This window comes from Nipponia nippon, unplaced genomic scaffold, assembly GCF_047370975.1.
Source record: "Nipponia nippon isolate SJK-2023a ecotype South Korea unplaced genomic scaffold, ASM4737097v1 scaffold_3, whole genome shotgun sequence".
Lineage (NCBI taxonomy): Eukaryota > Metazoa > Chordata > Aves > Pelecaniformes > Threskiornithidae > Nipponia > Nipponia nippon.
The window spans coordinates 37148490-37169946 of NW_028262347.1; the positions used below are offsets into that span (position 1 = coordinate 37148490).

Consider the following 21457-nt stretch of genomic DNA (forward strand, 5'->3'; position numbering starts at 1 on the left):
ATATTTTTTTTCAATTAAAGTAATGGGCAAGAATCTTAATCTTAGCTTGAAAGTGTGTTCTGTTATGTCTCACCGCAAATGTGATGAAAATTATGGAGTTTATAATTCATGCTCCTTAGAGCCAAAAATTGTAAGTACCAATTTCATCTTCCATATCACAGTACTTGAGATGAAGTCTCACTAGTCACAATTCTGGGTGCCAAATAGCTTTCATTTATAGTAGCCTGATAACAATAATAATTGTTCTGTTCTTTTGGTTGTCAGAACATATTTTTCCTCTTGTCTTACTAAGGCTATGCAACACTTGCCTAGAACTCTTCCATGGCATCAGTGTGTCAAGTTTAACAGAGCTCTTACAATGTAAAGAGAACTCACTTGTAAAGTCAGTGAAGTATATAGCTTAGAAAAGAAGAAAGGGAATTTTTTTATTGAAAAGATTGGACTTGTTATGACGTGAAAGATGTTGAGATGACCCACTATTTCAAGTGATTCTTTTTCTCCACTCGTGATACTCCTCCACTGTTTGTCTTGTACAGAGATGTCAGCTTGAGTTACTTTACTGTTGTCCCTAATGCAGCTAACTGAAGTGAGTTCCCCTTTTCTTCTTCTTCCTTAAAATCTTACCTTCCCCGTTTTGAAGTTCTTTATTTTTCTTCTATAACTCCTTGGTATCTTTATTTCTTTCTCTTCCTTTTTCTCAGGCTCTGATTTTTCTATTTCTTTTTCACTTTCTCCTTGGTCATTTACCAGGCTATTGTAAAATATGAAATACTATTACATACAATTGAACAATGTAAATGTATTGAACTAAATATAATTTAGCATTCATGCCTGGTTTGTACAGAAAAAATGTTTTGTTTCAGTTTAAGCTTCTAAACAGAGATATTGTGATATAATTTCAAAACAGCTTTCATTTCTAGTTTGGTTAACTAGAATTACTTAAATACATTACTTTCAAAAATAAAAATGTGATATAAAGAATGTCTAGCTTGCAAAGAAAATTCCCCATTACATTAATATACCTTCACCATCCCATAGTATGCAATTAATATATATAACTAGAAATAAGTTGTCTTTTATTTCACTTTTGATTATTTGTGATAGATACCAACATATTAATAGCTATCAAGAGTACTTTGCAGAAAGGTGGTAGATTTTAAACTATATTAAACTTGAGTTAAAACTGAATAAAAATTTAAAACCTTACAGGGCTACTTTAATTATTCAAACCCAGTAATTAGTAACATAGAAAATTGAAGGTTAATGCTAAATTTAATGAAAAACTCAAACTCCAAAAATGAAATCTTTCTCCACAGTACAATTATCAGAGCATTTTAAAATCAGGTCTTTATAAATGCATATATAGATTATATATATAGATTTGATCTTTAGACTATAGATTTGACCCTTAATTCCTTGTGTGTGCTTAACATTTTTTGAAATCAACAGGCATCTGGTATGCATAAGAACAAATCTGTTTCACTATCCTGAATAAAGAAAACTTATTTTTCTGGTATGGGATGTGGTATGAGATTTTTTGCTAGCAGATTCGACATAAACATTGATACATTGTTTCATTCTTCATATTTATGTGTTTCTCTGTCACATTCTTTCTTTCTGGTTACAGTTGAACTCACATATTCTGAAAGTCATTCAAGCCATCACCTAACCTCATGAAATTTCTCTGTATTAGAGTAACAAGTACATGAACCGCTTTTTAGACACGGGTGGGAAGGGGAACAGGGAGCCAGTTCCAAGTTTATTTTTTTCCTCTCTCTTCTTTTTTTGAATAGGAGACTTCTCCCAAGCCTGGGACGTTCTTCTTGATCACATCCAATCAGCAGCACTCAGCAAAAATAATGAAGTTTCCTTAGCTGCTCTGAAAAGCTTCCAGGAGATCTTACAAATTGTTTCTCCTGTCCGAGACTCAGAGAAGCCTGACACACCACCTGCTATCAACGTTTCTGTACCTGTGGTGGTAGGGACAACAACTGCCACTAGTCTTGGCAGATCATTCATGAGAACTGACTCCATAGGAGAAAGAATAGGAAGATACAATGGATCTGAACCACCAGTAATAACAGATGAGATTGAAGATTTGAATCTTTGGTGGGCAGCCTGGAACAGCTGGTATAGGATTGGTTCAGAAAGTACAAGGCCTCCAATTACTTGTGATAAATTGACTTTCATTCCCAGCCAGCCTTTTCTTACAGCTTTAATTCAAATATTCCCAGCTCTTTACCAACACATCAAAACTGGTTTCAGCATGGATGATCTCCAAAAGCTGGGTGTCATTTTGCATGGTGCTGTTTCAGTTCCAATCAGTTCTGATGCTTCCCCTTTCATCCTTCCGTCTTACACTGAAGCAGTTTTGACAAGTTTACAGGAAGCGGTGCTTACAGCTTTAGATGTTTTACAAAAGGTAATAATGTGACTTCAAATGTGTGATGAAAGGTAAACTACACTGTGTCTCAGTTCTTCTCAGAACTATAGTGTGGGGACTTAAACATGGATTTTTAAAATTATTTATAATTGCACAGGGTACTGTATTAGAAGAATCAGATCTCCATTCCTGCTGCAACCCAGGTGCTCTGCATTGAAAGGAATGGTGTAATCTTTATGAAATGCACTTTTGCTTGATTGCAGAAATACCTTAAGTGTGATGCTGTGTTTGTAGCCATTTACTTGTCCCTCTAATATTACAGTAATGTACTATTATGAGGGTCTGTACACAGAGTTGGGGGAATAGTCCCCCAAACAGTATTCCTTATGTTGCCCAGGTACTCCCATAAACAAAGTTTAGAAGAATAGTGATCATGAGAACTTTGTGTTGAAGCAAAACATAAAATATACAAAGGTCTCTGGCAGACCACCTGCCTTCTTGCCTCTTGTTAATCAGTTGTTTAAGGAAAATGATGCATCTCTGCTTAAGAAATTCTTACTATACAACTCATCCTCAAAGAGCACCCTTCATGCAAGTGAATCTGTAAACAACAAATTAGGGTGCCCTTTTCCTGGGTAGTTAAATAAAGAAAAAAGGTATTGCTTATTTCTTTCTGGAGTTGTAAAACATCTCCTTGCAAAATACATTGTTCATTCAGAAAACTTATTTATTCAAAAGAAGCACAGTTGATAATGAATGAGATCATGCATTTATATTAAGCACTGCTTTAAAAAAAATGAACCCCCAAACTGCCCAGAAAAACTACTTGGGAAATGCCAGAATTAAAACTATCCACGTTACTTGACTTCATTCCCTTTGGGCTTCATGTTATGACTACTTTGCTTGACTGTGTGGTCATACCATTTTTTTTTTCCTCCCCCGCCTCAGGCAGGACCCTGCCTCATTTAGCTCATCGAACACATGGTGCCTACTTAATGATCAGCTATTCAGTATCTTGTTTTCTTTTTGCTTAGTGTGGGTTAACTTATCTCATACTTATTTAAACCCCACAAGCAACGCAGAATCATTATCTTGCAGTCATTCCTTTAGTTTATGAGTTTAACAAATATTCATGAATGTATTTTGAGAACAGAGGTGTAAGATTAGAAGTTTGTATTAAATCTCTTAGCTGAAGTTTTCTTAAACAAACACAAAAGCAATAACTCCCCACAAGAAACAGAGACATTCCCCTTTCCCCTCTCCCAGTCGAAATGGTTAGCATGGCAGTTACAAGCCTTTGCAAACACAGACTTCCACAGGAAGTCTTAGGCACCTCAATCTATACAGTACCTCCCACCCCATCTGTAGTTATATTACTAACAGAACAGCACTGAAGTCGCTAAAAAAATAAGTTAAAATATATTTGGACATAGTAAGTTCTGTGAAGTCACATGATGGCTCCTCTTGGCTATGTAACACAGTACAATTCACATGATAAGGCAGCCAGCCAGTAGTGATGTGGAGCAAAGGCCATCCATCAGATGGTTTTTCTGGAGGCCAGGCCACAGTATCTTCCTCTTTTGAAATGAATTAATACTCTGAGGAGTACACACAGAAGCTAGTAGAACAGTTAAAGAGGAGTATGTAAATACTCACCACCTTCTTTTAAACAAAATGTTTCTTCCGTGTTTGCATTGTGGGTTCAGATTAAGTTTTGTTCTTTGCTGATACAGGAGGATTTGGGCCAGTTCTGATTTTCTAAGAAGTTCTGGAACAACCTTGGAACTGGAATAGCATGAAAAACCCTGACGTTTTTAAGACTGAGCCTCTGATGGGTTTAATAAAGAGATTTTATGATGTGACTTCACTAGCAAAGGACATTGCAACTCAAGAACATAGGACTGGAAGGGAACCTTGGTTCTCCTTTCAGACTTCCATGTGTTGAGCCCATTTTACACCCTTTGCTTTGTTCTTAGTGTTCTTTTTATTCCTTATTAGAACTTGTTTTCTAGGCTTTCACTGCTGTAGTGTAAGTGCCTGCTTCATCACTGTAGCTCAGCTAAAGTTTGTACTCAAGCTCAAATTCTCTGATTATTTTCACTGCCTCCATACATTGACTCTGGGTCAACTCTGCAGTGAGCCAGCTGGCTCATCAGGCAGATGAACACAGATACATACCTAGGGATCAGAAACATTTGAATTCTGCCTCTGCAGGCAGTATGGATGCAAACCTCTTGAGCTGAGTGTGGTAAACTCAAGGCTATATCTACATACACTGGCAGAGATGGTAGAGAATTAGCTATGGAGAGCTGTAGAAAAAACAGTAGTCCATGACAATAGTTGCACTGGGACCTGTAAGATAATTCTGAACTGTTAAAAAAATGTGAAGGTTAGTACCAGAATGCTATAAAGCATAAATTTCTGAAACTAAAGTGCTGTGTCAATTTTTACAACAACAATCTGCAGAGTATTTTATTTTAGGTTTTGTTTGTGTTTTGTTGTTGCCTGGCTGTTACTTTTTGATTTATACATGTCTTTTCACTTAAGTATGTAAATAAGTGCATGTAACGCAGTAAATACTACTCTGTTTTATAAGCAGCTCTTAAAGATATTTTCAACATCCTTCGTCACGCACTTTGCTAGGCTATTTTTGAGTTTTTCATACGCTTAGATAAAAGGTACCCGGTGTCAGTCAGAAGCATAAACCTCTTTGAAAAGCAGTTCTAGTTAGATGAATTTTCAAAACTAAGTGACCTAATCCTCCTTTTTTCTAATATTATATGGATAAGTTTTAGAGTTGAAAATACCCCAGTAGACTGGACAGAAAATGCTTCTATCTGTAAAATAAAAATTTTACAAGAGTTTCATAAAATACGAAGAATAAGAGGCTACTCATGCACAGACTTCAAACAGAAAGTACTTACTGCTTTTGTTCACCAGTACAGGAAAAGTAGTGTCCGAAATTTTCTGCTGATCCTGAAATGAATAATAATAATAAAAAAAATGTAATAATTTGGAGTGAATGGCAAACATGTTTTGAAGTTTTGCCATCACAGATGTTACGATAGTCTTCTGTGGGTAATGTAAGTTGCATCTGTGCAAGTAAGTTGCATCTATACAAAAGTTACCCAGGGGTTTGTGGATGCTCTCTTTCCCTTTCTAATCCATGTGTTGGTACATAAAATCATTTTTTATACCTTTTGTAATAGGTATGTAATCTTGCATTAACCTGTTAAAATTTGGTGCAGTGACTTCAGTGCAGCAGCATATCAGCTGGAATTTTTTTACATGGTGTTGAATACTTTCAGATCAGCAATTAACCTTTTAATCTTCTGCCACACAAGTGAGTATCTAGCATCAAAGCATCTTTTTCAGAGTACAGTACAGTCTTGAACTTGAGCACCAGAAAAGGAGTACAGCTTTTTAGGAGTGCTGCACTACGTTCATAATGTTGATTAAGCTTTTTGAGCATTAGACGTGCATTTTGAATTGCAGGAAGCTGAGGAAAAGGGAGAGGCCATTCATGATTCATGGAGTGCTCTGCTGCAGGTTGTAGATTGCCTGGAGGTACAGCTAGGTCTTAGGGTGGTCTAGTGATGACAGTGCCTGTAGCCCCTGTTGGCTCGTTCCCTCTCATGGCTGGGGACTCTGGATATTTGCTAGTCCATCGACTGCCACAGCTCATGACACAGCCCGAGCATGGAGACAGCACTTGAACAGCTTCGGAGCTGTTGGCACCCTGGGTGAGATCAGCCACAACTCGTCATGGATGATCTGTGGTTAATGAAAAGGAGGTTTGAATCCTCCCCAGAGAAAAATGACGGTACAAGTACAAGGTCTTTTTGTGGAGCAATAAATAGACTGTTTCTTGAAGCTTTGAGAGGAGAGACTTTGGGAGGAAAAGTAAGACATTTAAAATGACAGAAAATAATTAGAGTAACTTCATGGAATCATTGTATCTGGCTTTGAAAATAAATGCCCTGAGATTGCCTTGGGATTTATATTGCAACAGGAAATCATTAGCCTATGACAACATGGTATTTCATTGACATCTTCTAAGTACACCCTTCCTGAAATGCTTTCCATTTTAAAGCGAGACTATGAGTTTCAGCTATACCAAAGTCATATCATTCTCATTTTATTTATGTTGCTTTCTGTAAGACACAATTTTAACTACTTATGAAAATCTTATATGAGTTACTTCTGAGACTTAAATGTTCCTTGAAGTAGAACTTAAAGAAGATGTGGCTGAGAACAACAGACAAGATTTATGTAAGACTTATATTTTGCTGTCATGACAAAGCAGAGTTTGTAAAGAAAAGATATCTTTTATTGGATGAAACGAGATAGCTGTATTTACTAAACTATATATGCCTAGGTATCTTGCCACTTAATTTACTTTAATAAAATAACAAAACTTACTTTCCTTAAACTGTTGGAACTATACCCTGTCTTTTATACAGCATGACTCTTCCATAGTCTTATGTGGGAATTTTTCTTTAGGAGCTCCTGATCCAGTACTGATACAGATTTTTGAAGGCAGAAGCTCAAGATACATATTAAGCTTTTGTATTTTCTTTTGGTATAGGCTATATGTGTGGGCTCAGAAAGTATGCAGATAATGTATCCTGCAATCTTCGACCAGCTGTTGGCCTTTGTAGAATTTTCCTGCAAGCCTCCACAGTATGGACAGCTGGAAACAAAGCACATTGCAAATGCAAAGTATAATCAGGTAATTAATTAGAAATCTCGCTTGTTTCACTTGGCTGGTGAACCCACTTCAGCTTCAGATAGAGGTTGTTTAGCAAGATGCATTTATTCCATCTGTAAAAACTTCACTGTGCATGTTGAGTAATAAGTTAATTTATTAGCATTTTTTACATGTTTTTGTTACCTTCATTTGCTCCCTTTGAATTCTACTTTACTTTTATACTTTGTCTTTCTCCATGTAGGAAAGGTCTTGCCTGGACACCAGGCATAGTGAACGTGTCTGAATTTGTCCAGTGAATTAATCTAAAATAACTTTTCCTACATGTGATACCAAATTTAATGGAAAGACATGATAATTTTGAATGGAGAAAATTTCCTCAAGCTGCAAATTTTTTAATTGCACGTGCTGTAGAGAAATGGGACATATTCAATAATTTTTTTTATCTGTGTACTCTGCTGTTCACTAAGCATGAGCATCTGATTCACTGTAGTCAAAGAGGTAACTATTATGTATGTATTAATTCTTCTTATTCTATTTGTCCTGCAACACAATGGAATCACACTAGATACAACTATTTGCACCGGTGAGTTAAATTTCCTTAAAGATTGCCCTAATGTAGTTGTCTTGCCTAGACTGCAACATTTCTCCTACTTAAATGTACTTTACTTCAATGTAGAGTACGTTTTCATAGCCAGACTACGGTGTATTTGCAGTTTTATTGCTTGGACCATGTTCTTAGCAAACCTTGCATGCATAAAACTGAGAGTTCAATGCAAAACATACATTTCTGTTCCTTAATTAATATGTTTTCACATATAGTTCAGTAATTCACTAATTTCTTTTCCTAGGCGGAATGGGTAGCATTGAATTATGTACCATTTGCTGAGAGGTCATTGGAAGTTGTTGTGGACTTATACCAAAAGACAGCTTGCCATAAAGCTGTGGTAACGGAGAAGGTTCTTCAGAACATTATTAAGGTAAAAGTTTGTCCTGCGTGTGCTCTGAATTTAATGAGCTTATATTGAAAATCATGAGTTTTATTTTGAGCTAGTGTTAATAACCACTTTCTGGGACACTTAAAGCTTTAGTAAACAAATTGATGTTTTATGAAGATGAGCAGCAGGTAGTAATTTCTTCCAAAGCTGCAAGGCTATTGACTAGGCTATATGTATTGTTCTTTAGCTGGACAATGTCAGCATCAGTATTTCAATGTTAAGATAAAAATTAACAAATGTGTTAGGACACAAAATATTAGTCTTTGAAAGTATTACGCACCTGAATCTGATAAGCAGGCCTCTTAGTAAATATGATATTGAAGGCCACAGACCAATTTCTGTAGACTGGCATATATACTTTAAGGACATGTGCTCTAGCTATTACTTTTGATTTGCTTTTAATGACTTTGTGTGTCATTGACATAGCTGTGAAATGTCACGGGTGCTCAAATGTGCCTTTAAGGTGAAATTGCCAAACTCTTAACTTTTTTTGACCTTGTTTCCATTTTAGCAAATAATTTTGGTAAATAATAGAACTAGTAGTAAATATCTAGAAAAAAAAATGTATGTGACCTACGTTTGTTTGTAATGACTTGGCTGACATCCAGTTGTTCCTGTACAGAAATTTAGAAACTTGAATGTGTTTAAAATAGTTATGTGGTATTATTTGGAATCTTTTATGAATTAAATATTTGTATTTCAAAGTTAATGCAGTTGTTTTCCACTTCTGTTTTAATGGGATAGGTGAAACTGATATAAACACCACTTAACATTCACAGTTGGTAATAATGTGATCTATTGCACTAGATGAAAATGGTTTAAAAATTCTTTTTCACGTCTCGAAAGCCCATGTTAATATTGGAATTAGATTTCACCCCTATGAACAATAGCAGCAGAAGAAAATATTCTGTTTATCTCTAGGATTGGATCCTAGCTCTCATGATTTTTGGCAATAGAGAGTTAATTACAATTGACGCACTCTTGAGAGCAAGAGTGAATCTTTCCTGCCTCTGCTTTCCTCAAATCAGAGACTTCACTAAAAGCATTGGGGGCATACGTGTAATACCCAAATTTAATTACATTTCAAATATATAGTGACTAAATAATTAGTTTTCCGAGATAAATTGGTATCAGTTTCTAGTTAGTTTGACTAACAATACTAAAAGGAATACACATAGTGTAAATAGTACATATGCTTAATGTTTTTAAACTCGTTCATGACTGTCTTTTATAGATATTGAAGCTGTCTTTATATTTAAAAGACTTAAAATTTACTGTGTTTTCATCTGCTACACATTGGAGCTGTATTGCAGCCTTTATCTTAGAATTTCACTAACTCTTTTTGCTTTTAAACTTCATGTCGTTTAACAGTCAGCAATGACCAGGTGTCTTGCAGTGGATATGTATACAGTTCAACTTTTGCATATTAGGAAAAGTTTCAATTTAATGAGGCTTTTTTTGTTTACTGTGGAAGCACTTGGGATAGCTTCCTAGAAACGGGACTGAACTCTCCAGAATACACTCATGATAACGAACTGCCTGCAATCTGTTAGATGTTAGGAAAGGCCGTTTGTCAGGCTTAGCAGAAATGGTGGATGGCAATAGAGAAAATGAAAATTAGTATGTAATTTCATAGTGTAATTGGTAATGGATCAACTCTGACTTTTTAACCCTGTACTTGGCAACAGACCTGTGCTTTAGCCAGCTGGTATATGGTAAATTATAATTATATTTTTAAAAGAGCATCTCATATACCAGCAGAAAAGGTAGGGATGTGTACTACCACTTATGACAGTGTCTGCCAAGATCTTATGCAGAAACTGGTCGTATTCTTAGATTTGTCTGAGCAGCTATAAATTTTGTTTTAACTTTCATTTTGCAGACCCTAAGAATACCTCTTAGTCTGAAATATTCCTGTCCTTCTGAAAGCACATGGAAGCTGGCTGTTTCCTCTCTTCTCAAAGTTCTTTTTATTGGACTACCTGTTGCAAGGCAGCATGCATCTTCTGGGAAATTTGACAGTATGTGGCCAGAGCTAGCAAATACTTTTGAAGACTTTTTATTCACCAAAAGGTAAACACCATTTTGTGGTTTGGTTTGTTTTGTTTTTTTTAAACTGGAAAATATTTGTAAGTAGTTTGTTCAGTAAAGTTCAGTAAAAATAGCCTATCTTTAGAGAGATTTGATATCTGAAAATTATTTTAATTAATGAAGGAAAAAAGGTAACCAGTCTGTCTACTTCAGAAAAGTATACTTTTAGAAAGTAGTAGAAAAAACTTCATTCATAAGGTGAAATGTCTGAGCAAGAAAGAGATCGGCTGACCTCTGAATACAAGACATAGCCTTTCTGACCAGGCCAAGGAATTCTGTATGGACTCCCAAGGATGTTTACTATAGATTTGATAGTTACTGATGTGTACTCAGTTTGTTCCTTTTTTCACTTTGAACGGAATTGCAACAATAATTGTTTTTAGTTAAGGTGAACACCATTAACTATATGTATTTCTCCTGAGTTTCATCTTGAAATATTCCACTTACTATGAATTTTGGAAAATTATTTCTTACATTGCTGTTCACGTAGAAGCCCATAGTTATCTTGCATTTGTTTCTACCCAAGATAAACTGACTGCACCTAAACAATTAACCATGTTTTATTTATAATACTTCATGAAAAGTGTAGCTAAATAGTCAGATTTATAACGAGACAGACAGGCAGATGTATAAGTAGATGCATAATCTCCCAAGAATGGAACACTGTAGACGTGGGCGTGTTGAGAAAGTTCAGAAGTGAAAAATGGTAACAATCAGAGACTTAGACAACCTGATCTATTAGTTTGTTTAACCAAAAGAATATACCATTAGGAAGACATGATGAGTCTTCAGAATATGGTAAAAGATTGCTCCAGAGAAGAATTTTTATTGTCCCTTGAGAACGGGTAAAAATGGATTTCAGTACAGCAAAGATAATCTAGGTTTGACATTAAGGAAACCTTTTACTGTAAAGGAAGGTTAGGTATTGTAGAAGATTGCTTAGGAGTGGTATGGAATTTCCATCTTCTGTGAACATCTGTGGGTAAGCATCTTTTAGGAGTAGTTTAAGTGTATCCAATAGTGTCTCAGATTAAAGGACAATGTGGAATATGAAGAATTTAATTCTGTGATTTTCTGTGCGTATGCTGATTTCAGTAACAAATTAATCTTTCTTTGTAATAGAAAATGGACAAGTTCTTCTATACCTAACACTAATAAGCTATGTATTTCTGTGTGTATAGTTTTCAAACACACAAAAATCAGCAACCAAACACAGCTGTATTTACTAACGATGAATAAATAGCAGCTTGCCCAAAACAGACAAAAAATAAATACCAATGAAACTTAATGTTAGAGACACATCAGTTAGTGAAAATGTTTGTAATAATGAATGGTTTTGGAATTTAATCAATATGGTTACATGACAATTGAATGAAAAACCTTTATTATTAAATAGGAGGACCTGAAAATAAAAAAGCTCATCAAGACTACATAAAAGACATTGTAATCATCCAAGGGGTTTATTTTTTCTTTTTTTGATGCTTCACTCTTTCTTTAATTTAAAATAATCTTTGCAGTATCTTGTTTGGTTTTGTTTTCAGCTGCGGTTAGTAGTCCTGCTTCCATTCTGAGACAGGCAGTCCAGATCAGCTAGCACCCTATAATCAGTATGATTGTTGGGTTTAGAAAATTAAAATGAAGGTTTTTCAGGTTATTGTAGAAGAATGTATGTTCACTTAGAAGTTACTTTGAGAATACTTACTACTATTTTCTGTAAATGAATTATTCCTAAATATCTGCAAAACAGATTAAACATATCCATTGTGCACATTTTTAGCTAACCCAGACTGGCACTGCTACAGTTTTTGGGTATTAATCACTCATAAATCCAGGGAAGTAAGATTATCACAGATCTTCAATGTAATTCAAGATAATCCACTATCATCTGCATGACCTTTTTGGCCAAATATGTTATCTGTTTTTCTTAACTTACAGTGAGTGATCTATACTTTTCTTGAAAGTTGTTCGAACCATAGAAATTCCATCTTAACATGTTGCTTGCTAGACCCAATCACTGTTGGCATTAATTCTAATAGCTTTTGCCAGCTGTCATACATGGGCGAATATTCTCTGGAGGTAAAGGAAAAATAGTACTTCTGTGAATATTTATGATGCCCTAAAACTTGTCTGTCTTTCCGTAAGTCTGGTTTTGCCTCTTTAGAGACCAGAGTGTATTCTATAATTTTACATACAAAATGTGTTTTAGGGATCAGCATTTTCATCAGAATTAAAGATGTTCTCAGAAAAGTGATATGAAACTTTTCTGTTCTCTCACTTAGAAGCTTTCAGGTTCAAAATAATTCAAAATATTAAAAATAGGCTGGTGGTTTATAGAACCATATGGCTACAGCAGGACAATTTGGCCTGTTGTTATAATAAATGGCCATTATCATTACTCTTTCCTGGCTTGTTACGAGTAGATGATTTTTGCTTAGGTAGTTGTATGTTTTTATGTTGTATGGCTATTGAACGTCTGGTTTAGGGTTGGGGTTTTTTTGCCCCCCTAATGTCCATCTTTTTCTAAATAGCACTTTGTCTTCCCAAGTGCATGGTTCTCCTACTTACAGTTAGAGCCCTACCCCTCAGTAGCTTTAGGATAGATAGCCTTTCTGTTCCCTTTATCAGCCTGAACCTTGTGATACTAAAAAAAGTTAAAGCTAAGAATGCGGTACTTCTGCCTCATGCCAGTAGTCAGGACAATTAGTAATAGCAGTCATTTCTCCTTTTCTTCATCCTCTTCCTCCTCCTCCTCCTCCCCACAATGCTCCTGAAGTGTGCCTCTCTCACTGTGATGCAAGGAGGGCTCTAGAGATAGCTGTGGAAGTTCCCCACGTTGAGGTAATTCTCTTCTGATTTCCTTTGGTTAAGTCTTTCTGCACTTCTGTGCAAAATGCTGTGAAACTATCCTTGGCAAATAGGGCAATCTGTCCCTTTTGTGTTAGAATTTTCTAAATTGTGTCTTTTCATGGATTGTAATTGCATTATAGTCAGTGTCTTACATTTATGGTTGTTCCATTTCTAGGTAAATTGAATTCAGAATTTTCAAATTTACTGTGCTATTTCAATTTTTTTTGTTCGTTATAGTTCTAATAGAAAATACATGTTAACTATAGTGGTGTCTTATTCCAGAGTAGTTTGGGAGAATCTATTCACTGTTTTGAAAGTAACAGCTAAAATTTATCGCTGAGTTGAGGTACATGTCAATCTTCAGATTATAGGAGAAGGCAAATGGGAATGTACTTTCCTTTCCAACTGTCTATGTTGATCCTTTATTTTAGGCCAGCTAGGTGGTATAAAAGCTGTTTCCCAGTGTGTTCCCTGATTTATTTATATTAACAATGAGTTGTGGTTTTTAAACTTGGTAGTACTTGGATTTTTGTCTGTATCACCAAAATTAATTAACCAAGCCACATATGAGAAGATGAGAGCACCCTGTGCTCTGAGTTAAATTAGTGACTTGTAAACTTGACTTGGTTTTAGTGACCCTGCTGACCATAACTGTGGTGTACTGCGACTCTGAGTCAGTCGTCCCTGGTGGCTTTCCAACTTGCAAATATGCCATGCAGGACAGGGCATTTATTAAAGCAGGTGCAGAAGTGTACAAATCTGGCTGCACTGCTGAAGACCAGCATGGATTGAAAAGGTTCTGGAGCACAAAGAATTTGGAAAACGCAATTCAGAGACACCCCAGGAGGCTATCGGTGAGACAGAGTAACAGCATTACTGCATTATCTGGATTTTTTACCATTATTCAACATGTCACCCCTTGTGAGGGGAATACAGTTAGATATATTCAGTTAGACCTGAATACAGTTAGAACTGAAAATTTACTTTCTTATGCTGGCATTCTGTAATTTTTCCTAAGCACTCTGCTTCAAGGAGACTGAAATGTTTTGTCACAAAGAAACTTGCTTTTCTTCCTTCACTCCTGTATACCTTTTCATACTCCACACTTTCCATTATTTAATGTTCTACGTGTTCCATGCTATTATCTGTCCAGGCTTCGTACAAAGCTAGGTAAATATCTTCCTTTTGTAGCTGCTCTTCAAGCCCTTATTCTTCAAAGCTGACAGCACTGCTGGGATGGTTCTAAATATGAAATATCTGCATCTCTGTAAAATTTCAAAATGTCTTATTGCAGTCAGTCCTCCTGGCAACACTGCATAACAGATTTGGCTAGTTTTGCCCTTTAGCTTTGTTCATTAAAATATCCCAGTGCATATTGTCTCATTTTTGTATGCACATTCTCCAAGTCTCTACCTGGCTGAGGATAGAGTAGAAAGATAAAACTCTTCCTATTTCACTGATTTTTAATCAACATTTTAAAAATTTTTCTAATCTAACTCCTAATTCTTCTAATCACTGTGGTCCTAGAAATCTTATGTGTAGATAGCCTGATATTGCTTCCACCAGTGAAACTGAGTTGACATTGGTTAGGCAAGAGGTCACTGTGGTTAGTACCCTTAAATTAAAGCTTTGTGAATCTCCGTTTAAAATAGTGAACCTCCTCTGCATGGTCTTGCCTCTGTCTTTTGGACAGGAACAGGTTTTCAAGCCAGCTATGGGGCTGAATGAGAGGAGATACTCATTGATGTTTAAAAAGTACAAAGCACAGCAGAAATGGTCTCTGCAGCTTTGTACATGAAGAAATTTCAAATATAGCCAAAAGAGCTCAGGAAAATGTTACTGTCATAGAGAATTAACAGCTTCCAAGCAATAAGCTTCAGCTTTTTTTTTTTTTTTTTAAAAGCAAGCTACAGCTGAGGAGGCTCAATAATCTTGATTTTTATTATAAATCAAAATGACATTTAAAAATTAATACATTTCATGTAACTTAATTTATACAAAATTGTCTTCTAGTAAGAGCCTGGTCTGTTTATTATTTCATAACATTCTTCTTTCCCAGAGGCTTTCATGGAAGCATGTCAAGCCATTATATAAAATAAAATTCAACAAACGTGTGTGTGTGTGTGTATATATAATTTACTAGAGCAGAAGTCTGTGCTCACATGAGGGAATTAAATCAATACTACTCTCCAAAAAGATGCTGCTGTGCACAGCAGGACTCTGGGTGGCTGTTAGCTCTTTGTTGTTATGCTCTGAAGCCCTCCCTAGACAGTGGGCAGTGGCTGGGAGCTCTGTACCTAGGAAAGCCTGCACATAGCAACAGCCTGCATTGCACTGCCTCTTATCTTCCACGGCTCTTGCCCCTTCTGCGACAGTTTGGCTGTATTGCATCAAACCAGCCATGCTTTTGGCCCCTAGATAGATGTTTCGTATAGACACCTTACTTACAAAAATCTATTTACTTGGGAGTAATTTGCTACATGAACAAGTATGTAGCCTAATCTGTAGCATATATGGCAGATCAGATATGGATGACTGGACAGAAAGGTCTTAACACCTCTTTAAAGTAAAGCTCAGCTCAGAAAGTCAGTCAGTTGTAAATTAGGAAGAATGAAAGCTTCCCATGTATTTCAACATGACCTGCATTTGTATGCATCATAATAGGTTACATTACTACTTAAAGGTTTGCATAGTTAACTTCTTTATACATTACAAAAGGTACTGACTGAACAGCTACTTAATATTTTATTTTATTCTTTGTTTTCCAACATACAACTCCAAACTTCCTAACTGCCTAACACACAAACCAATAATAAATACAGTATTTCATATTTTCTTTTTGGGGGTTTTATCCTAGTCATACATGTAACACTTGAGTGTTTCACAGACAGTGGTGAAGTTATCTACATAAAGTCCCTTTGAGGAAGGGAGATATATTTATTTTTCAAGCAGGAACATTGGTACATACTGTCATAATTGTCAAAACTGAAAATTAGTTGTAGGTGTGCACAGTGAACTTCAGGTGTCTCATGCTAAGCACCTAGAAGAAGGGGGGAAAAAAGCCTGTCTTGGAAAAATCTTATTTGACTTGGTCAGCATCATATATGAGCACTGGGGGGGGGGGAGCCTGTTAGCTAAACTAACCAGATTTGAATGAGATTTACAAGCCTCCAAAGTTCTTAAACCTTCCATTAAAATTGGCTGTGGGATGGAGAAGACAGGCCCAGACGAGTACCCTTATGAGGACAAGGCTGGCACAGGTCCACAATCGTATGTTTGGCAGCTGCTCAGCCAGTGAGCACGTACTTAGCTCTGAACTATCCACCACATGTCTGTTGTTTCCTGGGGAGGGACGTGGGGTGGAGGAAAAGCTGAGGGCTGGGGAGGGAGTTTGGAGATACGCCAAAGGATGCCAGTCTGCTTGTCTCTACAGTACTGCACCGATTCCTCTGCTTGCAGAACAGCTTGGTTCTTTGTTCAGTCCAGAGCTCTCTTTTCCTTGCATCTGCCTATTCTGCCATAAATTAGGCAGGGAATGTTGTGGCAGATTGACCCTATCGTTTTCCTTCCTTCTCAGTAGTGACCATCCTGTGTACTTAATCAGATGTTTTCTCTGGAAGGGAAAAAAAAAGGCATCGTCTAATTTAAGATGCATCGTAACAGACAAGTGTAGACAATAGCAGCAAGTTGAAGTACCACAGGCAATCTTAATTCCAATATTTCTAACCCTTCCTTTCAAGTGGTCACATTTCCAAACTGTTCCTCAGCTTGAAGGTGTTATATAGTTATTTTAAAAAGGCAAAAAGTAAAATTATGGGAAAAGGAGAGAATTTAATGTATGAATTTATATTGACCTTATATAGCACCTTGTCTCTGATTTTGTTGTTAATGCTACTGGTTATTCCATGAGCTCTAGTAACGTGTTACCTTCAGTGCAAATCAGATACTATGGAGAAACTGAACCCACAGTCCAGTGGGTTTTGCAACTGTCTTTAAATTTCAGAGAGACACAGGCATGAGGATTCCGACTTCTGCTCTATGTCAGAAAAATGAGACCAGCGTAACTAGGTCAGAACAGACACATATCTAGATCTGTGTGCTGTTTCTGTTGGATTAGTGGATACCTAAGGAAGAGTACAAGGTGACCACATAGTGATGTTTTTGTGATATGCTCCTTCAGCCTCCCCATTTAAGTAGCTCAGAAAGTTCTTGTACTACAGGTTGACATTGGCTCATAATCGATTTTTCTTCTAATAATTTTCCTAACTGTATGTTGAAACTGTAGATTTTAGCAGGCAATCCTATGACTATGGGATTATAAGCAAGGTATTTCAGAGTTTATCTATTTATGTGAAGTACCTTCTTTGATTACCCCCTGCCCCGCTCCCCCAAAGCGCAGTAGAAGCAGATCTGTAAAGCAAAACAGTTCATGATAAGGACCCGTCACCCGCAGAGGGCTCACTTTAGGTGTTTTATTTCAGAGTAGCTTTAGTCTGGCTTCCTGTCATGCAAGCATCTATGAGAGCTTGGAGTACATTTTTTGGTTTAGTTTCATCAAAAATGAATCCAGTTCTGTGCACCCTAAGACCAGACATGAACGAAGGATATAAACAGGGAAGTCTAAAAGTTTAACTTGAAAAGCCCATGTGTGATCCAAACTAAACCACTGATGTAGGCACATCAGCTGAAGGAATTGATCGCTGTCGAAGTAGGAGGCCTTTACTTTTTCTGTCCTGCTGAGGAACTTGGCCCAACAACTCAGCAGATGCAGAATCCAGCAAAGGAAAGGAATTGGAATTCACTGAGCGGGTAGGCCAGTAAGTACAAGGAAGGTCTCAGTAAATGAGGTAAAACTTCACCAGAGAAAACTGCATACTGATGGTTAGCATAAAATTTCCAGTCAAATGATACAAGATTTCCAAATCGACAAGCAGGTAAAGTAGGATCTTGAAGTACTGGGTAGTTTTCATGGTTGAATCACTTCTGGACATTTCATCTGTAAATAAATTTTTATATACAATGGACGAACTGCAGAAAGCTCTGAATTTCTTCAATATTATTTTTTGTAAAATGGGTTTGTCTCTTCATAAAATTCATTAAGAATGAGAACAAATATTTCAGTTATCAAGGAAAAAGACAAATGTCCCATTAATGAAAAGTGTGTTTCATTAATGCAGAAGAAAATGTAAAAATTAATTTTTTTACAGATGCACTGCTGAAAATCAAGAGTCTCTTATCTTGCAAAGTGAGAGAAAAAGTAAAACGTAATAAACTGTGATCCCCTGATGCTACCTTCATAGACTCATCTAAACAGATACTGTGACTTTTGCACATATAAGACAAGAGAGATTACTTTGAGATGCATAACAAAAATGGTGTTGGTGGTGCAAGTCCTTAATCAGGTCCATCAGTTTTAACTCTTCAACTTTAGTGTTTTATTACTTTTTTCCTTTGAATCATTTTTATCATCATTATTCATAAGATTTTATTTGAAAATGTTGAACAGTACCATATAATAATACCAACTTGATGCATGTAATGACTTTAAACGTAATGCATTTTCCCATGCTTATCTCCTTACACTTGTTGTGAATTTAAAAGTATAACGTAGTATGTTTATTTTTAGTACACCTCCTGATAATCTCTCAATTCAAGAATTTCAGAAGAATGAGAGTATTGATGTTGAGGTAAGGAGACTATAACAACTATACTGTCGAACCTAATGAGATAAGAGAAATTCACAGATTGCAATTGGTTCTGAAATAATTTTTTTAAAGGTTACCCATTCATTATTTTTTCTGTGATATTGTTTTCCTTTTTGAAAACAAGACAGGAAATTCATAGGCTCAGAACTCAGCTGCTTCAGAGTTACGCAAAAAGCAGGAAGCGGCATGCCAAAAACTACTTCTTGTCCACTCAAGTTCAAAACAGCATAGAGTGGCTAAACCAGAATGCGTTTCTGCCTCTAACCCATTATTTGATCCTTACTTATTATGTTATTGCCAAGCAATTACACAGGTAATTGTAAACCATGGAGGAAGCTGACAATTAAACCTAAAGTGAGTGCTTTCTGTGTTGAGGGGGGGTATTCAGTCAGCAATGACATTGTTGCCCTCCAGATGTGTTCTCAATACTGAAAAGCTTGTGCATAAATGAAGAAATTATGTCTTGTTTGTGCAGTACAGAGACCAGTGTAATTGTAAAAGAGATCATGTTTGGTTGGATAAGGCTGAAGAAAATTAAGAGATGATTCTTGGAATGAAGAGGGACTGGTCCCCCTTCACTCCAGGACAAAGAGATGTGGCAGACCAGGGATGAGGGGTACACAGAAAAAGGAGTTGCAGAGAAGACATGGCAATATCTGTGGGTTTGATCGCCTGTCATCTCTCCAGAGTGGCAGTCGGCACACAAGGATTTCTGGATGAAAAGTGGGAGCGGTTCTGTCTGCAGTGAGCAGAACTCTGAGATCTAATGCATTCATTTATGGAGGTCTAAACCCACTTTGTTCTGAACGGGAGCATCAAGACCATGGATAGAAAGCATTTCAGTTAATATGTGTTGCCTTAAGCTTGTTTAGATAATGAACTCACTTGTTCTGCTTTCCAGATGTCACACTGTAAGCATGTGATATATGTGCTAATGTCATAGTGAGGATATTGAACTGGGTGGAGGGAGAGGGAGATTCCGAATGTTAGACCTTCTCTTTTCAAAACCATGAATTCTATTTGAAGACTATACTTCAAATATCAGTGGAAATCTGAGTGATAACTGCTTCAGAAACTCTGACAAAAATGGGGAAAAAAAGTTTATTATTTCAAGTCTAATGTTACACCCAAGACCACAATTTTTGGATGTATCTGCAAATTTTAAAAGCTAGCATTGGAAGATTTTTGTGAAGTTTCATTAGGCATGTCTCTTGTTTAATGTTTCTGTCTTCTTCATACTAGAATTACAACTTTAATATTCAGAAAACCAATATAAATATATTTTATTTTAGGTGGTACAGCTTATCAGCACAGAGATACTGCCATATGCTAATTTTATTCCTAAGGAATTTGTTGGCCAAATAATGACTATGCTTAATAAAGGCTCAATACATTCTCAGTCATCCTCCTTTACAGGTATGGTACCTGAATGACAAAAGATACGGTGTTTAAATCTACTAGAAAGTAACGAAAACATTGAGAGTACTTATTCTGATAAAGACTTGGAAGTTCCATGGCATGTATTCAGTATAGACTGATATCCAGCTTGTTTTTATAAACTATGTTTTATTTCATGGAAGGTGCTGAGCATTCCTTGCAATTTTAAAAAAAATTATTTCCTTACTTCTTGGTCAGTATCATATATAATATTGTACTTGTGTTACTTTATATTTATACTTTCTATGTTTTGCATTGCGCCAGCTGAAATAGTTCTAACAATAATTTCAGGAAATCCTAATCCTAATATCCTGTTCTTAAAAACTAAATGACCTTAGCGTAACTATATGGTGTACCTAACCAGATACTTTCTCTGCCTTTAAGAAAAAACATTTATATTTTTTTGGGAAAGATGAAAAAAATGGACATAAGCCATTAGAGAGAAAAATATTTATTCTGTACAGTACCAAATATTGGTACCTATGATGTAGAACTGGGGTTGCTGGGGTTTTTAAAATTGATTTCACAGATTTTATTATTAAAGCAATGTAAAGTAGGTAACACGTTACCGAATGTGTTGCATATGTTATTTTTTATTTTTGGAACTATTGTGATTATTGCACAGCCACCTTTTCTTAGAATGTATTCTTAATATTTGTTCATATCACTGCTAATCTTTTTTAATACTAGAGGAGCAATAATCTTTTTTCAAAATGTAATAAACTGATTGAAATGCAATATTTAGTGTATTGGCATGCATGCTGCACAATTAAATACAACATTTTACTTTGACAGAAGCCGAAATAGATATTCGAATGAGAGAGGAATTTTCTAAGGTGTGTTTTGAAACACTGCTCCAGTTTTCATTCAGTAATAAAGTCACAACTCCTCAGGAAGGCTACATCTCTAGAATGGCACTTTCTGTGCTCTTGAAAAGGTCGCAGGATGTATTGCATCGCTACATAGAAGATGAGAGATTGAGTGGCAAATGTCCTCTGCCACGGTACGTACCTTGTCTTCAGGAAATGAAAGGTGTTACCAGTACTTTATGCAAAGAAGGTTGCAATCAAAATATCACTGAATCATTAAAAAAATATTGTGGGTGGGTGAAATTTAAAGCCAGGGTAATGGTTGTGGGGAAGACATTTCAAAGAAAATGTTGATACCAATTTTTTGTTGAAAAAGCCTTAAATAATAATGGTCGTATTCAGTGCTGTTACATAGGCAATAGGAATGTGACTTAGTAACTAATATTTTCAGTTACTGAAACAATGTTTCTGATATCTGT

General features: G+C 36.1%; 1 protein-coding gene across 6 annotated transcripts in view; it reads left to right on the forward strand.

The window, feature by feature from the left end:
- MON2 (MON2 regulator of endosome-to-Golgi trafficking) overlaps positions 1-21457 on the forward strand; it is an 88377-nt gene that overhangs the window by 51512 nt on the left and 15408 nt on the right. Inside the window, exons 26-33 of one of the 6 annotated variants that reach the window (XR_015706182.1) lie at positions 1794-2422; positions 6972-7115; positions 7660-7677; positions 7943-8071; positions 9972-10162; positions 12954-13018; positions 18654-18714; positions 20025-20100. Coding sequence is in view for 5 of the 6 variants with exons in the window: in XM_087763849.1 (XP_087619975.1) it covers positions 1794-2422; positions 6972-7115; positions 7660-7677; positions 7943-8071; positions 9972-10162; positions 18654-18714; positions 20025-20148; positions 20965-21172 (1504 nt within the window). In the remaining variant the exon portion in view is untranslated. Of the gene's footprint in view, positions 1-1793; positions 2423-6971; positions 7116-7659; positions 7678-7942; positions 8072-9971; positions 10163-12953; positions 13019-13660; positions 16146-18234; positions 18615-18653; positions 18715-20024; positions 20149-20964; positions 21173-21457 lie in introns of those variants that run through there. The other 5 variants (XM_087763849.1, XM_087763853.1, XM_087763850.1 and 2 more) reach the window with 5 other exon arrangements.